This window comes from Acanthopagrus latus, chromosome 6, assembly GCF_904848185.1.
Source record: "Acanthopagrus latus isolate v.2019 chromosome 6, fAcaLat1.1, whole genome shotgun sequence".
Taxonomy (NCBI): Eukaryota; Metazoa; Chordata; class Actinopteri; order Spariformes; family Sparidae; genus Acanthopagrus; species Acanthopagrus latus.
In genome coordinates this window covers 31,055,526-31,079,466 of record NC_051044.1, presented here as the reverse complement: position 1 = coordinate 31,079,466, position 23,941 = coordinate 31,055,526, and the positions used below count along the sequence as shown (strand labels likewise).

The window sequence follows — 23,941 nt, the reverse complement described above, 5'->3', positions numbered from 1 at the left end:
TCGGACACAAACCTGATAAATCGGATCTTTCTGCCCTGTTTTGTTTTCTGCTGTCTGAGTGGCTGACCTCAAGTTATTAGTAGCAGAGAACACAGTGTTTAGCACAGGATGTTGTGAGTCCACAGTGGATTGGCCTGAGACTCTAGCCCATCGGTCCTCAATAGGTGGCCCCCAGGCCACATCCAGCCTGCCGGCCTCCTGTTTGTGGCCCCGAACTGTCATTCCTTCACTAATGTGTTTAGGTTGGGTCAGCACGTGTACACCAGGACTTGTCTCCATGCCAACGATACACAGACAGCTGGGTCACTCACTGCCCCGAGCTCAACTTTTAACTTTCTCTTTAGTTTTCGGAGCAGTTCGCATATTCATACTTTGCCAGTTGTAAGAGAGTGAAAATTTCGTGTTCGAAGTAAACTGCTAAAACAAAGTGGACAGTGAAAATCAACAACTCAAATTTGCATTTACTCTCCCTCCAACCTGAAGTTACTTATAATCTCATCAGTAACAAGGCCTTTGCTTTATGTAGTTTTACAAGTTCCAACCACAGCCATCATGTATTTTGTCATGTACTATCTGTTTAACAGATGGGGAGTGTTTCCCAGCAAACACCCTTTCACTCATGGTGCCAACATTTTTATTATCCTTATCAAAACTCAACACCATTTAATCACAAAACAAACAACGTGAATTAACCCACAACCATCATACATATCATCTTATTCACAAACACATTTACCAACCATAATTACACCAACACCAACAGAATACCCATGAGTCATTGCGCCACAGTCCACAAGGGGAGTTACAATATGCCAGGAGAAGCTGTGATGAAGATTTCCAATTTGAAACAGCATTATGAGATGAAGCATAGGAATTTAGAGGAGACATTTCCTCAAAATTCAGAGGTAAGAACAACACAAAGAAATGCACTGAAATAGTCATATCAAGCTGCAAGCAGGATTCCTGTCACATCTATGACACAATGAAATAAAATAATGCACGACTGAAGGATGGACACAATGTTTGAAGGCAAACAGAAAGAGGAAATATTCAACTATGTATTTTAATTTCTGTTAAAATGGAAACAACATTTTATTTTAGTTTGTAGTTTGTTGCTTTGGATGAAAAGAACATTTTGTTTTGAATATTACAGTATTATTGCATGTGGACTGACCGACCTCAATATGTGGACCTCTGAGTCATTGGCCCTTTAAGATTTGTATTTGAGTACCCCTGCTCTAGCCCCATTCAAACTGATTCTACCTCCAGTGGCAGATAAGAGGCGCAGCAAAATTTTACCCCTCGGCACATCTGAGACTTCCACACAGAGGAGGATGTGTAGAATTGGCGCAGGATCTCTGCACTCAAAGGGCAGTGTGAATGGGGCTAGTTTTAGTCTGTTTCATGGTACACTGATATCAATGTATGTACTAGTAGTATAGTTTGAAAGTGTAGGGCCCAATTTTTCAGTAAGTTAGTATACTTCTGAGTAAGATTAATGAACTTTGAGTTGGCAGTTTACAAGTAGATACATGTTTCTACTTGTAAACTCTGAACTATGTTAAGTCATCTTATGTAGATATTGGTTATATACTTAAAGTCCATTTTAAAGTTTATGAAAGTATAATGAAAGTAAACTCATGAACTGTACTGTTAGTTTACTTATGTAATACTTATTACTCTTTAGATTATAAAGTATACAGTGAAAGAGCGAGAAGAGTAATTTTGGTGAACAAATTTGTTCATCAAAATCATCAGTTTGGCCCTCTAGCAAATGTTTGAGTCTGTTTGTCTTGAGTATCATCATTATCTGGCTCATGGCTGTAGGAGTGCCTGAGGCCCTTTGGTTTCACAGCTTGTCAAAACTGTGGAGTGGGGATAGAGCTTTTTCTACTGCTGGTCCCAAACTATGGAACGTCCTCCGGCTGCACATCAGACAAGCCCCCTCACTGTCCATTTTTAAAACTCATCTTAAAACCCATTTTTATTCTTTGGCTTTCAACCCAGCATGAGACTCTGCTCTTGTTTTTAGTGTTTTATTGTTTTTATTGTTTTAACATTGTCGTTGTCTTTATTGTTTTTATATTGTCTTTTATGTTTTTTTATGTTTTACGTGCCATTTCTTATTTATGTACAGCACTTTGTCCCAGCTGTGGCTGTTTAAAGTGCTTTATAAATAAAGTTGAGTTGAGAGTTGAGTTGTGAGTGGCTGGCAGCAGTTGTGCTTCGATACAATGATTTTTTATTCAGATGCTACGTAGAAAAAGTTTGTTTGCTGGTTCAAACTGTTTTATGGCTTCATTCTCACCTTTCTATGTCACATAACAGCTCCATAAGCAACACACACCCTAATGTTTTAATGAGGCAATACTGTGGAAATGCAGCATAAGCTGCATGGGAGCACAAAGAGGCTCTTTGTGCAGCGGTGTGTTTTAAACACAAACAGCATTCAGGGAGGACCAGACAACACAGCAACCACACTAACATTTACCCTTCACTCTCTCTGTGCTGCCCTTGTTATTGCCCAGTCAGACACAGAAAGGAGCCTTTATATATGCCTGCCTGTGTGTGTGTGTGTGTGTTCAGGTCTGCCCTACCCCTCCATGAGAGCATGCTCCCCATGCTTCACAAACCATGCTTGTAATACTTCAAATCACTGCGACTGCCTCCAAGAACACTGCTTTTGCGTTATTTGAAGACAGCCAGCACTTTAGCTGCTGCTCAGAAAAGCCCAGTGTAGTGAAGAAAAGATGATTATACTTCTGGTTTCTAGAGAGAAAGAGAGTGACGGTGCACTGTGCTTGAGTGCTTGGAGGTGAGTGCCATGTCAGACGGAATTGATTTTCACAACAGTTGCTAAATGTTTCGGGGGTTTGTAGGAGGCCGAGCCTGTACTGAGATCTGTTTCAACTTGTGTAGTTCAGCTTTTCTTCATCATGCCTGCACTCTGTCGTGGACAATGATGGGACAGTCTTGAAGCCTCATGTTAACTATTTCACTTCCACATTGGTTCCATTTTCAGTGTAAGTGTGAAGGACTCATGGAATAGTTATGAGCCCTTCTCTTTTCACTTAAAGGTGTTTGTGCACTGATGTTTTCTTCAGGTGTTCCTTGTTTTATTTCTTTTGAGGTTTGACATGAGATGCTGGGAGATGGTGTTCCCTGTGTTTGTGTTTTTCTAGTGTTTGAAAAGGTCGGGATCCATCAGGTCAGGTTTTTTACCAGAGCAGAAATCCATCCAGAAATATCAGTTAGACCTTTCCTTTAGCCTTATTTGCATGGGGCTAGTATGACCAGGGGACCTCATGTGATTTAGAAATGATCATGCCTAGTTTGTGTCTATGTGGTCCATTCAGGATAAGCTATGTCAGTTTTTTCTCCTATTTTCATTATCTTTAATTCCTGCCTATAGCTTCAAGGCTCCATCTAAAATCAACTTTCAGAAAGCGAAGCCACATTGTTAAAGAAGTTAAGAGTTGATTTTCCCACTTTCTGCATGTGTTACAAGCATAATTCCACATTTGCATTAGATGCTTTGTGTCTTTATACCTTTTAGTGCCCCTGACCTCCTCTGTCACTCATTTTAAACATCACTGTAGCCACAGCACAGTGCAAGATATTATGAGCCACGATCAAAGTACTGAATTGTTCAGTTGTCTGACAACAGAAATCAGAATCACACGCCCATTTGATTCAATTATTACAATTTCCATCTGCATTAGACGCTAATAACGTATTTTCAAGCATCTAAGGTCCTAAATCCCAACGGAGTCTATACAGGCTAGTGATGTGTCGGTCGCGAACGAATCAGTTTGAAGGAACGACTTTTTAAAGCAAACAAACTGACCTGATTCCACGTTTCACTTCTCTCTCGTTTCTTCTTTCGTTCTCACAGACTAGTCGCTGTGTTGTTCACTATTTAGTTATCAGAGTGGTGAAGAGGACTGAGAGCCAGCCAATCATATTCTGAGTCTGGGACACGGTCGTCAGATTTTATCCAATGAGAAACAGGAAAGCATAGCAACCATTTCCATGAAAAGAAAAAAAAAATCATTTTGTTTGTTGCGTGTGTATATGACAACTGCTAATATTTCCACTGCTTACGTCAGAGCTGAGCGCGTGCCTCTGTAAATATTACACGCGCAGCAATGTAAGACAGAGTATCAACAGTTAGAAGGTGGTTAGAGGTTGTTAACTAGCTTTGCTTGATAACTTGGCTTAAATGGACGTGGCAAAGTAGTTGTTTATTGTCTTGCTGTCAGCTGTGTTCGGCTGTCATGTCCAGCTGCTCTTGCTAGCAAACAAACGATGCGCTCTTGCAAGATGCCATTGTTGTTTGTGTTTTGGTATTTGCCACACTTTCCCTTTCCAGTTTTAAACTATTTTCATTGGTTAAAACAGCCTTCCCGTTTTACGTTACATCGCCACCTATTGCTGTGGCATATGTATTAGACGTATACTACATCACTTGGTGGTGGATTTTACGGTTGTGTGTGTACAGAGTTATTCTCTGTTATTTTTATTACACCACTCGTGTGGACGCGGAAGTTTATTTAACAAAACCCCGGCTGCAAAATCACCTGGTCTGGTGTGAACAGGGCCTCACTCGTTCTTGGCTTGCAGGCTTTAGTTGTTAACTGTTATGTTGTCTAAAAAGTTGCAGCTATGTATTTGCCTTGAACTGTGCATTACATGATTCACCACTAAACAACATTGTACAGAAAACACGACTGAACAAACAAACGAACAAACACATGATATGAACGATTCTTCCTGCTGAACTGACCAACGGGAACTGAATCTTGACATCGAATGATGAAATCCACGTCTAATATAGGCATTCAGTAAAATGTATCCCTTATACACTGGCTTCAGTGCATTATGATAGTACTTAAGCATACTGCACGCTGTGTTGACCAACATTTTTGCTAAGCTTAGTAAAACAGCAACTCTACCATTGTTTATGCTAAGTGTGAAGTAAATTCTTTTATTTTTCGTTGAAACAAGTTGAAACATTGCCAGCTGGTGCAAATTGTTCGTTTTACATTTTTTCCAGCCAAGATAAATTCACATCTTTCCTTTGATTTCAATATGCAGTCATGTTGCCCCAAAAAATGTGTTGTTGTTGAGCCTCGAGACACCTTGAAGTGGCGCTTCAAACATATGGCATTGCACGTCCACAAAGCAGGGGGACTCGTATGAACCCTCCTGAAAAGAAAACTGAATCTGGAATTTACCCATAATACAGCTCCCAGCATCGGGCAGCTGACAGCTTTTTCATCTTAAATATTAATGCCAGAGTGACGGGTTGTGTACTGAATGATAAGAGGAGATTCTCAGGTGTCTGGAGATCAATTTCAGTGTATTTCAGCATGGTGTACAATATGTAACAATGGTGAATAATGGGTTGTTAAAAATTACTGTTTTTTTGAATTCATGAGGAAATGAAAGTCTGAATATGCAATCATAACAATTTTGATAAAGTTAAGCAGCAGAACGTGGATAATCCCCAATGATTGTCAAACTGAAATCTCCTTACTGCAGAGCAATTTTAAAAATGACCGTCAGAATTAAACTACAGAATGGGTTTGAATAGACCAGGCTCCAATAATGCTGCCAGAAGAGATAATCCCTGACACAGCCTTCTCTCATTTGACCCCACTCTCTGGCACATTTGTCCATTTTACCAAAGATTAGGTTGCCTTTATTTCTGTGTATTTTTTGGTATTAAGCTGTATTTAATGTCATGTTAGAAAATCCCAGAATGGTAATCACATTTGAGAAAAAAAAAACTTTTAGCATGTAAATGTATGAAAACTGGAAAACAATTAATAAATGTCTTGATGACTCAGTTGTGAATTCCACTTTGCTTCTGACCAACCCTGGCTAGGATGGTCATGATCAATGTGTAACATGGTCAGTATATTAGCTCAGCATGCTAGCAGGCTAATATTTGCTAAAATTTAAAAAATGTGTCTGTCGTGGCCTGTATTTGCAGCCATCTTTGATACCGTGTGGTCATGGGCATCCAGAAATGTGGGAACAATTGGCTCTTTGGCCACCGTGGAGTTCATACAACTATGAAACAGCCATGAGTTAATCTCAGTTCAAAAGCTTTTTTAATAAAACCAAAACTATGAGCCAGGATCATTAAAAGTTAGGAGAAAGAGTTTGGATTGGTGTGTGTTTGACATCCACACAAACAGGAAGAGACTAGAACTGAAATTGTGACATTGAGGTTACTCTGGAAATAGTTTTCCTCTGTGCTTGGAAACTTTAAGAACTGAAAGAAATGTGTAGCCATGAAATGGAGCTTGATTGGTCAGAGTCAGCACTGTGCTGCTGGCATGAAATCCCGTACTGCAAGGCCAAGTAGCATTAACAAGCTGTCAAGGCCTGACGGTTGTGTGCGTGTGTGTCTAGTCCCCTCTCCTGTGACTTGAGTCATGAATATGGAGCAGCTTCTTGCTTTGTTCAGTCACTCACACACAGCATCAAACAAAAGATAAGACTGTCAGAGTGATAGTGTGCCTTCATAGCTGGTCAGACTGGCTGAATTGCAAGGCCTGAACCAGCAGATTATCTGGTGAGGCATAGAGAAATACAGGTGGAGGTGAACATGGGCTGGCTGGTGAATGTGTTGGGTGTGTGTGTAGACCAAGTGGATTGAATAATGTGAAGAGTGCTCATTGTAAAATCAGAATTTGAGTTCAGCGTTTTGAACTAGATTTTGCACTGAAAGAAAAAAAAAACTATATATATATTTTTTTTTTTTTTACAAGATCTTATTTTCACATTGTACACTTGACTTCATTCATATTAAGGGATGTTGTAAACCTAGCTGATCCTAAAGCAGTTTAATACAAGTCCAGTAGGGCAAGCAACATAACCTGATGGATAGAGTGTGACCATATTACACAGAGCACTTACTGTATATGGATGCAAAAATGCAGTTGCTAATAAAAAGGATTACCTTAATTGTCTGTTATAAACATCCATTTTTCTGAATCTGAATTATAGATGTCTCAGCACATTATCTGGCTCTCTGTATGCTCTTGTCACTTACTTTAATGTCTCAATAGGCTTCAAACAAAGTGTCTTAACTAAGGGTGTCACGAAATCGACTGAAATTAAATCGCATTCTCGACCTTCGAATCAGAAAATGGAATCGTCCATGCTGCCACACCCCCATGTCACGTCCGGTCGGCTTGCCAAGCGGAAAAAAACACACAGGTGTTGAACTGCAGCCTGTACTGTACACTTTATTGCTGTCACTACTACTGCTACTGCTTTCACTTCTCCTTCCTCTGCCATTCATTCACTGTACGCTGCTCCCTCACTCTCGCTCGCCCACTCACACCTTACGCACCTTACACACACACACACACACCTCACACTCCGCCATATTCCTGAAAGGGGCTACGCCACTCTTACAACAATGGCAACTGGAGACCCATCAACAGAACTTGAACCCCCTCCTCTTTCACTGAAGTCGCCTGTGTGGAAGTATTTTGGATTTCCAGTGAGTTATGTTGCTGACGTTCACGTTGTCGACAAAAAAGCCACAGTTAGCAAGCTCTGCAGAAACTAGATGGCAGGTTATTTTGTTGAAGTTTCCAATTGACTGAAGATGTAAGTTATTGTTACATTATGTTGTTAATAAATATTTTAAATTTGACAATCTAATGTGGTACATTGCGAACAAAGGTCAGATATTACATTGCATAAAAGTCTAGTCTGAAAATGGCACAGCAACCTGTGCTTTAAAGAAATAATAGTGTTAATTGAGAATTGAATCGAACCGTGACCTTAGAATCGAAAATGTAATCAAATCGAGGATTTAGAGAATTGTAACACCCCTAGTCTTAACTCACTACACTGTTCTATCGGTTGTAATACATGTCTTTACCCACGTAGTCATTGTATACACATTACTGATGATTATTGATCATAAATCTAATTCTTTTAATATTTTGTGAAAGCAACTATATATATATATATATATATATATATATATATATATATATATATATATATATATATATATATATATATATATATATATATATATATATATATATATATATATATATATATATATATATATATATATATATATTTGGTCGCCCAGTTCTAACATTTATGAAGTGCTATGAGGAGTTTTTGAAATATTTAGATATATGTGTGGGTTGCAGTAAAGCCTAAACCCATAGCCCGGACCTAGTGTGCCCACTCAGTAACAGAAATGTGCATCAGGGAGTCTGATGAATAAACCATTTAGTCAAACATTGTTGTCCTCATACTTGACCTTCATTGCCTTTTCCCATTGACCACCACAACTCAACATATTGTGTTACAGAAAGTTTCTACTTTCTGAACCACAAGAAGTTAAAATGGGTAAACTCTTAAGTGGTATATTCTAGCTGTATGTTGAGGCAGCAGCAGCTCCCATCTCCAGCTGCCTAGAGGCCCATTACTGTAGCTAAGCTGTGTAGCCTGGTGATGGAATTATTATGTTATAGGATAGGAAAATATAGCACTTGTACATAGATGTTACACACACACCACTGTCTATTTGCATCTAAGAGCCATAAAGTAAAATGGACCATTCCCTTTATCTATCCGATAAGATTTGCGGTTAGAAATTGTACGAAGGAACAACAATATTCTGTGGTCAGGGGTACAATTTTACAGATAAGGGTTCTCTGGTGATCAGGATAGCTTTTCGTTCACTAATAGAAAGTGAAGAAAAAAAAACTCTGCAGAGCTGTCTGCAGCATATCCCAGCCAACTGGTTCTCAATGGACTCTCAAAACACACAGCCTGTGTGCACAACATGGCCAACAGTTGGGAAGTCCACAGGGCCCAACAAGGCCTGAAGCCACACGCTTGTTTCCATAACTGGCCAAGGATCGGCTGTGGGCAGGGCCAGAGCTGCTGGGACAGAGGAGACCAGTGTCAAAGGTTGTGTTTGGCTAATTTGCCTCAGGATAACTGCTGTCCTGACCACCAGAGCTTCTAGGAGAACAGCACAGCTATTCAGTGCAGTGATCTTTACTTTCAATTTTTTACTGTGGTAGTGAGCTCCTTGGCTTCAGCTGGTGACTGGTGGAGGAATGCTTAGTTTTTAAGTTTTACAGTTTATGTTACTGGTGTCACATATCAATATGATGGGTCACCCTCTCTTTTTCTCCCTATCCTCTCAAATGTCTCTTGTTAATTGTATAACCTAATCCTTCCTCTCCTCTGAGCCCATAGTGTAATGGCTTTCTGTTTTCTCTCTCTCTCCTACACTAGGATTCAACACATGCACTCATTACTGATAAGTATCTACTAATCTTCCTCTGCTACTAATCAGACATGTGCACTGGACATGCAGATGTTGACAAACACATTATGAGAACAAGCCTATTTACTGTATTTCTGTTTATCTGAAAACCAAATAACTTTCTGTAGCTTCAATTATCTGGAGTTTGTGACCACTTAATTATACTTAGGTACATTAGCTAATGTGCAGCAAAGCTTGCCGCTCCATTTAATATATTTTTCTGCTTTTATTTTTTCAGGTTTTATTGCTAATAGTGAGAATGCATTGGAATGTCCCCACCACCACAGGGTTAGGGATTTTACCTTGTGTAGAGCCAACTGTGCAGTACACAAAACATTGTGTTGTCTCAGGGTAGGGCTGGGTGATATGGTCTTAAATTGATAGTGTGATATTTTTAGACACTATAGCAACAAACAGTGCATATCGCAATATTTTGAAATATTGCAAAGCACTCCATAAATGTGAGGACTGGGCAACCAAATCAAATATCACCACATTTTTGACCATTACCTAAATACTAATATTGTGACAATATTGTAGGGCTGACCATTAGTACTTTCACAAATTTATGAACAGAGTGAGATGTATGATCAGTAAAGTTGATATCATGACTAAGTGGGTAAAGACAAGTATAACAGTCTGGTGAAAAAATGACATCACTTAACTGTAATGCAGATTTAAAACCAGGAAAAGACAACACTTATGTATGTGTCAGAATGGCAGAGCTGTCAGTGCTGAAAAAAAAATTAAAATAAAATCTGATTAGTGTCCTGAAAAATCCAAAGTCAAATTGAATATGTGGATTTGTGAGAATTGTGACTATAACTCTAAATCCTATTTCTGATGCAGTGGCACTGATGGATTGATATGAAACCCTGTTCTCTTTTCATCATTTTGTCTTTATACAGGAGACAGGTGTCCCTGGCCAGAACTCAAAATGGGATTTTGCAAGTTATGTCATATCAGTCTTAACCATCAGGCTGTAATGTCCCAAATCTGTTATACTTGCTTAAGTCACAGAGACTAATGCTTTTTTTTATTAAGGTTACATTAACCGTATTATGAGTACATGCTGTGGTGAGTTATGCCTCATCACTGTGTCTGTCATCTGTGTTTCTGGGCTCTAATGTGGACACTTTGTGAACACTTTGTCTTATATTTAAATACTGTCAGAGTGAAAACACGAGTTATAACTTATCCTAAAGTTATTGTATTATTGCTTCTCTTGAGTGCATTCAGGAGTTATTGCCTGCGCCACTGTAGTTTATTTACTTTATGATGTGTGTGCTGCCAGCCACACTTATCTGCATCTCAGTTACGATACAGACAAAGTCTACAGACTTTAAAAGTTTCCTGACTGGCAGGTGTGACTTCTTATGATAGCCCTGATGACTCGCTACTTGCTCTTACCCTCTACCGCTAACCCTCTTCCATCTAATTCCACCACAGAACAAGGCATGACTCAACCGACTACTGCAGCATGATTGGAGCAGTATTTGTTTATTTAGGTGAATTTTTGCCAACTACTGCCAATACAAAGGAGGCACGAACAAACTGTTAATTGGATTGTGTTTAACTGTAAAATCGTATTATTTATTTTATTTGACACAGTCTCCCTGGGAGAAAGCTTTTGTTTTGGTTTGGACATTAATGATGTAGCACTAAAACAGGCAACAGGTCCTAATGTAATTAAAAGTTAGAGCTTAGTTATAGTTTTAGTTTTATTTTGAAGAGAAAGATGAAGAAATAGATAAGAAATTAAAATCCCTTCATATCTAATATTAGCTTAGTTAGCAGCTCATTTTCTGACTGAATTAAAAGTCTGCAGGTTACTGGAAGCTCTTGAGCATTTTTTTATGCCAAAATTAAAAATGTTCACAGCCCACATGGAAAGAGAAAATGGGAGCAAAATCTCAAATCTTGCAGGATTAATCATTCAGTGGTTGACATCACATCTGACCTCAGCCCAGTGATCAGCAGCCTTGACATGCCAAGCAGTACTGATTCATGATGGAGAAACACATCTGGTCAAAGCTGGCACGTTCCACCCATACGTAGAGGTGGTCCTTGAGACCTGGATATCTGTCCTCTCTTGTGTCCACACTCCACCTCTGACACCCCAGGGCGATTTCTTCAAGGCCATAAAGTTAACAGCCATGGGTATGTCCTTAACCCACCCAGCTCCTCTGCAGTGACAAGTGGCTCTCCTCTGACCACTGAAACATGTCCAGAAAAGCCCACTGTCATGTCATTGAGGAACTGCATCCCTTAAAAGGGTCTGATCAGTGAGACTGAGGGACATTACATCTTAATTTTTAGAGGGACATTTTCCAGAAGAGAGCACAGGGTGATACCCCTCATCCTTCTCCGCCTCCTATCTCTCTTTAAAGTTCATCGGCCGAGGAGGAATGTGTTCTTTTGGGGCGGCAATTGTCAGGGGCTTCTTTATAAATAACCTCTTGTCAGCTGGCCAGCTGAGCTGTCCAGCACCAGTGGGCAGACGAATGCTGTGCCTGAGAGGGAAAGCACCATCTGTAGGGCCCTATAAAATATGTTTTATTTTTTCCCAAATTCCATTTTATTTATTTCCCAAATTCCATTTTTTCTGTTTTAATTTTTGGGAATTCCGCTTTTTCCTTTTTAATATTTGGGAATCCCGATTTTTTTTTTACCTTTTACTTATTATACTACCAAAAACAGTGTGCTTTTAATGTAAATGACTAAAATGTACACAAATTGAATAGAAATTACCTTAAATTAATTCAGGTGACAAACATATTTCCTCAATACTGTACCGTACAGTAAAGTGCATCAAAAACATTTTGATGTCATAATGTCTTCATACAGTAGTATATTTTGTGTTTTTATGGCTTTCATTTAATATAAACATGGTCAGCTCTCTGGCAGATACAGAAAATGTTTGCAAACCAAAACTGTTATTAAAATTTAAGTTGTAGATATTGAAAAAAATAGCAAAGATGACCAACAAAATGAGAAATTATACTTGTGACGTTATGTCAGTAACATACTAACCAGCTAGTAGTGAGAACACCAACCCTCCCCCTGTCCTCTGGGCTCCCAGCCCAGGCAGAGTCAGCTAAGAGGGCTGTGGCTAACGGTGCTAAGTAGCTAACGGCAGCTACTGTTAGCAGCAGTTAACAGTCACTCTGGTATTACATGCCAATAATATGAACTGGACAGGTGGCATTACATCTTTAATTATGACTTCTCAGGTCTGCTTCTTTGCAAAACAGCAGTTCACCTGACACATACAAGCTGTTCGGGAACTGCTCGGCTCTGTACTGAGGGATAAATGTCAAGTTTCTCCATTTCTGGTTCGCCGATGAAGCCGCGGGCAGCCGCTTCGTCATGCTTACGTTGTTTTGACGGGGGAGGGGCTCAGTCTGTTAGTGTTGTGAGGGTCGCGAACGTGTCGTTCGAATGAACCAATCTTTTCAGTGAACGAAGTGAACGGAATCACTTCATGAACTGATTGGTTCCTTTCTCAGTTCAGTTGAGCTCAGCCGCGATCATGCCGGCCGGGAGTGGAACTGCCGCGACTCACTCAGAGAACTGTGAGGACGTGATTCACATCTGCGCTGTGATTCATTCATGATTCGCGAACCTACTGCACACAGAGAACTGACGCTGAGGACATGATTCTCGTTCACATACTGTGCTGAAAGTGGCGCTGTGTCACTCACTCACTCACTCAGGGCAGAGGAGATGATTCACGTTCAGTAACCGTACTGCTAAAATTAGCGCTGTGTTGCTAACATCCGTGTAGCATCATGTTAAGTGATTTTACTGTGCACAGAGGACACTTTCACAGTGTAATAATTTTAGTGCATGTATACCACTCAGAGCAGCGCTGCGTCTCCTGCGAATGATTGTGTACTATAGTCCGTGAACGCACCGTCCCTCAGTAAGTGAAGGTGAACCTCAGGGCTGAATCATGAACTGAATGACGGATCGTTTGGCTGCTTATCAGTTCAGGGAGTTGGAGAGCACTGAACGATTCGGTGAACAAATCTTTTGATCAAATCATTTTAATGAGCGGATTCTAGAGATTCAGTACAGTAAAAACAACTGCTGTTCCCATTACTACAGTCTGTGGGGAGGGGGCAGCGACTTGTTGTGCCACCCAGATTTGCTTCCCTCCGTGCAGTTTTCCTTCAGACATACGTTCCACTTCCACACGAAAAGTGCATGTCAGTGAAGTTATGTCAAATTCTGCGATATTCCACGCTAAAAAGTAAAAGTAAATTCCGTTTACTTTACGTTCCGTTGCGGAAATCATAGAGCCCTACATCTGAGTTCTGACACAGTACAGTAACCACTGCCACTCCCGCACATCCATTAAAACAATGAAAACAATTAGTAAGTTAAAAGTTCAGAGTAGAATATTAATCTCATAAAACACTTTTGTAAAAAAAAGCAGATAAAGACAGATAAATGTACAAACGAACCAATCTGTTTTGATTGTCTCTGATTTTTATTTCTTACCATATAAGAAGTGGAAATCTCACACTTTATGATAAACAGCTGTGCAGATTCAGTGTTCAGCTTGGACATCTCCGGAAGCAATGTTGGCAGCAAGCTGAGTGATACAACTGCTCTGATGTTAAGACTGAGTTTGTTATTTATTAGTAACTATAAAGAGCTTCCTGCAGGATGGGAAGAACTCGGGCAGACAGCAGAACAGTCAGACTTTTGCTCCTCCTCCATTAAAGTTTGATTGCTGGAGTTTAACTAGTTTCTGTTATGTTACTAATGAAAAGAGATGATTGAGCTCAGTAGCAAGGGAGGGTGTGAGGGAAAAGAAACGTTCCAAGTTTGACACTCTATGTGCATTTTGGTACAAGACATGCATCCACCAATATTCTGTTGTGTGTTTCACAGAAGGCTGATGCTAACGTCCATCATGTCGGAGATGAGTGGTGAAAACACCTCTCGTCAGCCTTCTCGGTGTAATACTGTCAATGATATCAGAGTTTCTGATATGCCACTTTCACACAAAAATTAGCATTTAAACACAGGCTTCCTCCCTTGTGTGTCTCATTTCATCATGAACACACTGCAAAAACAGGGAACAACAGAAAGCAGCTGATCATTTACTTCATCAGACTACATCCAGAAGACCTTACATTTTTTAAAAAGTCTTAATAATGTTCTGAATTTGACGTATTGGCTGATAACGGAAGTTGCTGAGTAGGACAACTTGCTTCTTTCTTCAGGCAGCTGACAGCCTCAGCCCACATGAAGCCTAAAACAGTGACTACTTTGTTAATATCTTTAACTTTCTTTAAGAGCATTTCTTCAACATCCACACCCACTGAACATTGTACAAGTGTCGCTTCACAGTGATGGATGGAAGGAAGAAGCCAGCAGCCTTCGTGTGGATGGATGGATGGATGGATGGATGATTCGATTCTCGATTTTTTTCCATCAAGCACAGGTTGCTGTGCCATTTTCAGACTTGACTTTTATGCAATATAATATCTTAATATCTGTGGACAAAGTTCGCAATGTACCACTCTACATTGTCAAATTTAAATATATATATATATATATATATATATATATACACATACGTGTGTGTGTGTGTACATATGATTCTTTAGGTCTTCTTTAGGTCTTTCTATTCTTTAGGTCACAATTTTTGGTTCATTATTCAGTAATAAACAAATACTTCATTAGAGTACCTGTTGATAATTTTTAAATTCAAAAAAGTAGTCTTAAATTATAAATCTTTCCTCTAGGAAGTTCAAATTTAAATGTGAACAAAGGCACAGGATGTGTTAAGTCATAGAATAGTGCAATATAGTTAAGCTGAGAAAGTGCCATTGTTTCTGGCTCTGCATGGTACATTTTTGTGTGACATAAACAGACATAACCTCGGTCCCTCTGCCCTCCGGCTAGATGCAAGGGGGTAAAACGTTGGCACTGAGCCCCCCTCTCTCCCCAGAGGAGAGTGCTACCCACGGGCACACGGTGCAGTGGCCCGGGTGAGACCAGTTGCGCTGCGTCAGACATCGGCTACCCGCCTCACCCACTGACCCTTGAGCGAGGTCGCGGGTGAGGCACTTCCACAGTGTTTGTATAATTGAGCATCTTTTGTACACACTAGCCCCATTCACACTGCCATTTGCATACAGACATCCTGCGCCAATTCTCTGCTTCCCCCTTTGTGTGAAAGTTTCAGCTGCGGCAATGGGTGAAATTTCGCTCTGGCACTGATCTGCCTCTGGAGGTAGCATCAGGGCCCCATTATTGGTGAACTGAACCAATGTGAACAGGTAAGAGGGCGTGCCTGTTGTACAGTCTGATAACTGCACAGGTCCCTCACTCAATTTAATAAAGAGAAATTTCCCACAAAGCAAGGTTACATGGCAAACAAAAGTAACATAGTAACTGTTACTGTCTTCGGCAACTTACGAGGAAAAAAAATACCACAGCTGTATGTGGAGAAGCGTCCATCCTCCTGTCTGTCCTCCCACCCGTCCTACCAGCTCTCCATCACAATTCTGCCTGAAAAACAGCATCTGTCACCGGTAAAAAAATGTAACTCACCAAGTGTTTGTGATGAAAATAAATCACCGTGACCGTTAGCCCTCCGACTTCAGTGAACTTTCTCCCTGAAAATAGCCTCTGTCCCTGCGATGAGGGAGTCAGACAGCTTCCAGTTTAAAAAAATGTAACTTCCAGTATGTTGGTGGGTCAGGATTTTATTCATTACACATTATAACAGCATCCATAGGATTATAAACTATCCGTGGGTTTAGATGATAGGAGGACACCAGGGAAACACCTTGAAAACATCATCAACATCATCATCATGACATGTACCATCAGGCCTGTTTAGGAACTGCCGCGCCTGCTTTTTATGTGAATTACACGACGGTTCGTCTTTACGTCAGAGATGCTTCACTTTGTGTGAATCATCATCGGCAGAGAATTGGCGAACCACCGCTGTGGAGATAATGCGGCATCGCTGTGTAAGAAGGGCTACTGTTTGTTGATGTAAAGCCAATGACTGATTGCAGATGGCTGGACTGCCTCCAGGCCTTGCTGAGTCCTACTGTTGCTGCGTGTGTGGCTGTGGCCTTTTTGGAGTGTGTTTATTTGTTTTAAGTGTACAGAGGAGGATTCATTGTGTGTGTGTGTGTGTGTGTGTGTGTGTGTGTGTGTGTGTGTGCCTGCGCTCGTACACATTTTTGTGTTCCTGCTTACAATCATGTCACTAATTAGAAACTTGCTTTATTTCCCTCTCTTGTTCTGCAAAGTAGTGGGTGTTGAATGTTGCATTATGGGTAGGCACTATAATTAATGGCCAACTCATTCTCCTCTCTCTCTCCCCCTCCCTCTCTCTCTCTCTCTCTCTCTCTCCCTCTCTGTCTCTCTCTTCTTTTCCCTCTCCCCCTCCTCATCTCTCTCTCCCTCCCTCACCCCCCCACTCTCTCTTCATCTCTTTCTCCCTCTCTCCCTCACCCCCTCTTTCTCTCTCTCTTCCTCTCCCATCTCACTCTCTCTCATCCTCTTTCTCTCCTTTACCCTCTCTATCTCTCCCTCATCCCCTCTCAGTCTCTCTCTTGCCCCCCCCCCAATTATCATTAGTCACATTCCATCAGTTGTCAGTGAGCACTGAGGCTTGCAGGCACTTGTTTGTGGAGCCTTTCTTTGTCATGTTTCCCCTTCTCTGTCTCAGCCCTGTCTTCCCCTTTTCAACGCTGTTTTCCTGTAACTCTGTTTCTGTCCACTAATCTCACTCTTCCACTATACTCTGCCCCCCTCTTCCTGCTGTTGTCCTTCTCTGGCTCCTCCAGAATGTAGGATAGCTGAATTGAAAATGAATGAAAGGCTGGAGTCAATGAAGCGGATGATGGCCCTATTGAATGTGCCTCTCAGGAATGCTTGGTTGCGTTGTGGAGTTTTTTGGCTGAGGCTGAGGCTCCTGTCCTGTCCATTTGTGGTTATTTGAGGGTGGTAGACTTTGGTTTGGTTGATTCTGTCCATCTGATAGGGTTCTCACAACTACTTGTCCTCTGATTAATACCTAAATACAAGTTAAGAAGTGATTTTACACTTCATCTTTTCTTTGTAATCCTGGTCCAGGCTCCAAGCTCTTTTGTAGGCAACCTCATATGATCCATCAGTCTGGTACGACCCTACCTTCTTCAGCACGAAGCAGTGAGTTATTTGACTGAAGGATATGTGGCTCCCAGCTGAACTCTGTCAAGGCATGGAGACAAACATGGTTGATGAACGTATCCAATGATTCAGCACTCCCCCAACCTTTAACAACAGCCAATCAAAACCCACAACCAGCCATACCACAAACCTTACGCCTTAACACTGGATTGTTAAGGCCAATACCAATATCAATATTTGAGAGCATGAAAAACTAGATAGTTAAGTTACAAGATATATGATAGTTACTAGATACCTACAGGTAGTTTTTTTCTGGAGTTGAAAAGACAACCAATCAGTGTCCTGAAAGAAACTACTGGCAGCTACTGCTGATGTTTAATGGCTTTGTCAAGAATTACATTAAAATGTGGCTCTGTTGATGGTAGTGTACTGCTGATCTGATTAGTTGATGCCCTGATGGATGGAGTAAGATTCTTTAATGCAATTCTACAACTGGAAGGTAGACTCCATACCCAGAGACCACAACATTCAGTATTATCATACATACATCATCTACATGTCAAATGCATGCTTCTCTTTGTATAAACAACATCATGATGACTACTGATAGTGATACTACTGCTAAGGGTGCATAGCAGTGATTAAATGTGTAATTTCCAACTTGTGTTAATTTCCTGTGCGTCCTTCATCTACCACATGTTCTATTTGCCCTCCTGTGTATTTTGTTGGAATACACACTTTATATAATTTTATGTCACCCAAGTTAAGTTACTGTTTCTGTAGACAGTGCTGCAACAAGGTGGAGTCCATTACCTAACGGTAAAAGAACAGATGAAGCAATTATGGGCAAACATTTCCTCTTCTCTCCTCTCATCAAACTGATAACTTTTTGCTTGCTGGAGGTACAAAAAAAAGACTTAGACACTAGAGGTGAAATGTGAATTTTAATGTGAAGAAATTGAATGAGAAGTCCATTCTCTTGTTCTCACGTGTCCATAACTCGGAATGAGGCTGAGTCTGATTGGATTATTCACGCAGGAAAAGGGAACTGCTTCCAGTCGAAGTTGGCCCAGTGGCAGCCCGGTTAACAGTGCTTTTTGGCTATTAGATGCGCAGCTTTCAGCCAGTAGCAAATTCATATAAATTCCTATCTTGGATGAATGACATCCTGCAGATTTCGATTTCGAAGCACTGCATTTGTTAAATGAGTGCTCCCATGAGTAAACATGCCAGTCATTCCTGACTCTGCTCCATTAGGCTCTGGTGCTTTAATCAGAATGTTGTGACATGCTTGAGTTCAGGCTCTTAAGCCACAGAGTTGTAGTTTTAGACCAGGTATTGAAAACTCAGTGTCTCCACCCCAAGGGGTCAATGGATAAAATCTGTCTTTTGGTTTAGATGGGATGAGTTCAGGGATAATCAGTCAGCCTGCCCAAACTCTCTTCCCCTGCTTGTATTGTAGCTGGTGGTAGTTTAACATGAGCCTGCCATCGAGTGTACAAAACATTTGCAGGAAGTTCCTGATTAGGAGTTTTAGGAATGGATTCATTCTACTTCCATTCTACACCTCTGTGGCCTGTTGCCAGGTCTTTACCCTCATTCCCACACACAACAACAGACAAAGCAAGCCTCCTAACTCTCCCAGTGTGTGTGCCAGGGAAAGAGGTGTGTGTGTGTGTGTGTGTGCGCGCGCGTGTGCGCGCGTGCGTGCATGCATGCACTGGATGAGGATTGGTCTGTCCAGTGAGGTGAATAGTGTCTTATTCAGTGTGTTTCTGTCTTTTATCCAACCTCCCCTTTGGATCAGCCCAATGGAGATCCGCCTAAACTCATAAGTGATAATAGTGCTTCTGTGCCAGTGATGTGGTGTTAGGAGGCGATGGATGGCGGGGAGAGGTGGATGGTAAGAAGAGGGAGATTATGAGGTAGGAAAGAGGAGGATATACTGTAAACAATTGAAAAGGATATTGGGTGTAATTGAGCAGTCATAGATTAAGGGAGACATTTCCAGTATTTCACAAAGTAAATGTGAAACCACAGATTCAGCTGAAAAACAAGGGAACTCTACCCCTCTCAGGGTTCTCATGCCATCCTCTTTTACCTCACAGCAATTTATGCCTTCTGGCAGGGACTGTGAAACCAAAGTGTTTTGTGCCTTGTATCCTAGCAATGAAGGAGGATTGAAAACTGGGACGGAGTGTGTGTGGCACTGAAAGCCCTCTTGGACTGACACTGCTTGACTTGGCCTCTGCTAAAGCATAACTGGCAAAAACGGATGTAACCACTCACATATAGGTCTGACAGGAATTTCAATGGGTTATGGGCTTCCCATGGCTTTAGTGGACTGATGCTAAAAAAATTCAAGGTGTTTCAAAGTCAGAGGCTGTGTTTATAGCAAACGCACAGGCTTGTGGTTGGCTTACAGTAACAGCTGAGCTTTGTAAACTCTGCATTCGCTACCATAAATGATCTTAATAAAAAGTTTACTCATGGATTTTCTCTTTCCTTTGCATTGCAGGTTGAGTCCAGAAGGATGTGTTTCTAAACCCAAGCTGCTGGGAGGTCAAGAGGTGACATGCCTCTGTAAGACACAACTGGAAACAAATGGTGAGGAGCTGATGACTCAGATAGTTTATTATGCTGAAGGAGTTCCCAGGTTATTTTAACTGGTAAATGCTTCTTGGGAGAGGTAGCTGATAGGACCTTTTGCAAACTATTGTTGTTGGCTAAACTTGTCTCTGATAGTTGCCAATGGTTGTGCAGCCTCCACCGACCATGCAGGGGGGGGTATGTCACCACCATTTAAGGGCCATTTCTGCTGAAAATATCTAAATCCTCTCTCTCTAAAGTCAACATTATGTGAGAGATATTTATATATGATATGTATATGTATATATATGTATATACAGTATGTATATACAGTATGTATATACAGTATGTATATGTGTATATATGTGTATATATATGTATATACATCTATGCGTATATATCTATGCACATATATGTGTATACATATAGCGCCACCCACTGGACACAGGAAGTCAGCTTCAGATTGATCAAACACGCTCAAGGACAATAGATCATGACATTTTTCAGCAGGTGTGATGTATATCCCAAGTTTGGTGAGTTTTGGGGCATGTTCAGGCAGTGAAAAATGCAATCATTTGGGACGAAAAAGTGGTCATTCGAAAAATTAGGGAGCTTGCAGGTCGAGACGTGCTTCGGCCCTAATTATTAATTGCTAATAGCTACGAATGCCCTACCTTTGTTCCCCAACAGGAGGCTCTGTGAACAGACAATAAAGAACATTTGTAATGTAATTTCCTAGAAAATGTCACCATTAAGAATGTTTTAAAATCTGCTTTACTGTATCTGTATGCAGTACAGACACTAATCTATAAAAATGGACGTGCGTTCTAATAAGCTGTTCTGTCGTCTTTCCGCAGCTCTGCTACCATGCCTCCGGGGATGGTGCGTTGTCTGTCAGTGTTAGCAGCCCAAACACTGCTGTCCCTCCTGCTGCTAGCCATTGGTTGGCCCTCATTTTTTCATGGTGTCCAAGGATCACATACCTCTTCTTCAAATCTTTATCCCACCTTTATCCGGAATGACACGCTGTTTGAGCACTTGGCCCTGCATCCTAACCCCAGTGTGAGTCGGGTCTATGTTGGGGCCCGAGATCACCTATTCCAGTTGGATCAGTTTCTCCAACCTGAACTCCAGGATGATACTGGACCTGTCACAGACAGCCGGGAGTGCTTACCTCCTGTAACTGAGACCAACTGCCCTCAGGCGAGGGCCACCAGCAACTACAACAAGCTCTTGCTGATCGATCCATATTCCATGGCGCTTATTACCTGTGGGAGTGTCAACCAAGGAATTTGCCAGAAACGTAGTCTTGATTCTGTGGATGTGATACTTTTCTCTACAGAGAGGCCTGTGGATACTCAATATGTAGCAGCTAACCACCCCAATGTTAGCACAGTGGGACTTGTGGTTCGCCCTCATCCTGACAGGCAGCCAGTGCTGTTTGTGGGGCGGGGTTACACCAGCAGCCACCCACCTATTTCCACACGAAACCTTGCCCAGGACCCCATCTTCTCTTACGAGGAGACTGCCAAATTGGCTGTGGCTGGCCGTCTGTCAGAATATGACCATCATTTTGTAGCATCATTTGCTCATCGTCAGCATGTATACTTTCTGTTCTACAGGCGGGACCTCAAGTCTCAGTCACGAGAGTACCGTACGTATGTGTCTCGTGTTTGTTTGGACGACCAGGCCTACTACTCCTACGTGGAAGTACCACTGTCATGCCATTCCAGGGCAGGAAAAATGTACAACCTCTTGCAAGCTGTTCAGCTTGGGATTTCCAAGGATGGTGTTCTAAGTCAAGGTTCAGAAACTCTTCTTGGTGTCTTCTCCACTCGTTCGGCTTCATCACCTCAGCCCAGTGAGGACTCAGCACTCTGCACGTTTAACCTTGATGATGTTGACCGCAGGATTAACTCAACCAGAGACCTGTGCTACACACAGATGGGTAAAGAAGCGGGAGTGGAGGCAGCTTACATTGAGTACGAGGTCAAATCCAACTGTGCCAACCTGCCAGAGGTGAGTTCAACACTGAAGTAGTTTGTTTTTGTGGTTACTTGGCATATAGTTATCATGGTGCTAAGTAATGAGCTCAAACACACATACACACACACTAACCTTTACTGTAAGACACTTCCACACACTACTTCTCAGATTCTGTGGTATCATGATCATTGTTATTTTATTTATTTTTATTCAGGGAGGGTTCACATACAGCAATGCTGTCTTGAGCACGAGTGCACTACTAAACATTACTAAACATTATTAAACACACTGATAAAGTTACACATTCATACTTGGAAGGTGGTAGTAATGAGGTAGGAGCAAGCATTGCCCATTAATTTGCCACCTTTTGGTTACCAGTTCACTGAAGTGAGATGTTTGACCATATATATAAATCTTCCCCTTGTGCGGTGCTGTGTAATATACTGGATTAAGTTTTCTTTCTCTGATTGTAATATTAACATAGACATAAAGCAGAGTGGACACAGTAAACCAATTACTAAATAACCCAGTATACTTGACATTATACTCTTTGTTTTTATAGTTCTGTTTACAGAACATTCTGTCCACTTATTTTATTTTTCAGGGAAGTGATTTTTTTCTCTGACAGCTTTACTAAATAAAATCTTTCATCTGCCCGAGCTGGTGCCATGCATCTGAAACTGTCCAGGGCAGTCCTCTTCCAGCAAAGTGACCTTCGTATCAGAGATGATGAAATTCGATTTGCCATTTTTGTAACGGACACATGGAATACTGTGGAAGAGAGACTGAATTAGATTGGCTCTTTTATAACACTGATTCTGAAAGCTCAGACTCTATATGGCATATTCATGTGTGTGCATGTGAAGACTACATTTGGATGAATATCCTGGAGCTAGTTTGACATCCTCCTCTATTATCACTTCCTCCTGTGTTGAGGACATAGAGCTGCACTGAGCCCTCACCCTGTGCAGCTGCGTACAACAGATTAGCTCAAGGGGACAGGGTAGTGTGGACAGTGTAATTTAATAGAATTGCTGGTCAGGGAGGCATCGATCGGCATTAGCCATACTTAGTGGGATGGAGTTGAGGGTAGCGTTTAACAAGGCCTGACAAGGACAGATAAAGACACACCAGGTAGAGATGAGGCACTGAAGGAGAAACAGAAAAAGACAAAGAGATACAGATGCAGTGGAGCAGGAAATTAGAAGCAAAAAGTGACAGTAAAGGAAATAGGTTGGCTATGATGTGGACAGGACAAATATGAATATACTGTTTGTCTTTTGAAAGTAGGGAGAATGAAAAGCAAACCATATGGTGAGAGGGGAACAGTGATGATGAGAGATTTGGAGCTGAACAGAGATTTACAGTGTCATTAAGATTTCAACTCTCGATTGGATCCCAGTGCACAAACAACACTAAAGCAGCTTCATCCCTGTTTAGCCTTCGCCAGCATAGTCCATCTGCGCCAGTGATGGACTCTCACGCAAGGTCTCAGCATTGGGGAACATGTTTTGTGATTGATGGCCAGGCTTCAGGACTCCAGGACAGTACCAAGCATTAGTAGCTCAAAATCTTAATCAAAATGTTCTCATTATCTTACTCCTTCATGACTCTCACTTTTGTTAGTGTTTGTGGAAAATGTCAAGGTGATGTCCAGTCTGCACAGGGCTCGTGTGTCATTACAGTTTATTACAAGGCTCTTCTTAATGCTGTAGAATGCTCCATTCCCTTGAATGGGCCCTCCTAGCATTCAGCAGTCAGTTATATTCGTATAACTGACCGTTGCTAAGCATATTTGACCGCTGTCAAGGAAAGTGGTCCAGTCACTTATCACCCCAGCGTCTTCTGTCACTAAGCGATGTCAGCTGATCTGTAGCCTGCTTAATA

The 23,941-nt window shown here is 41.3% G+C and overlaps 1 protein-coding gene across 2 annotated transcripts in view; it reads left to right on the top strand.

The window, feature by feature from the left end:
- plxnb1b (plexin b1b) overlaps nucleotides 1–23,941 on the top strand; it is a 147,602-nt gene that overhangs the window by 58,399 nt on the left and 65,262 nt on the right. For both annotated transcript variants that reach the window (XM_037100900.1, XM_037100901.1), the window contains exons 3-4: nucleotides 19,998–20,086; nucleotides 20,926–22,087. In XM_037100900.1, coding sequence (XP_036956795.1) covers nucleotides 20,936–22,087 — 1,152 coding nt within the window. In that variant the 5' untranslated portion in view covers nucleotides 19,998–20,086; nucleotides 20,926–20,935. The remainder of the gene's footprint in view (nucleotides 1–19,997; nucleotides 20,087–20,925; nucleotides 22,088–23,941) is intronic.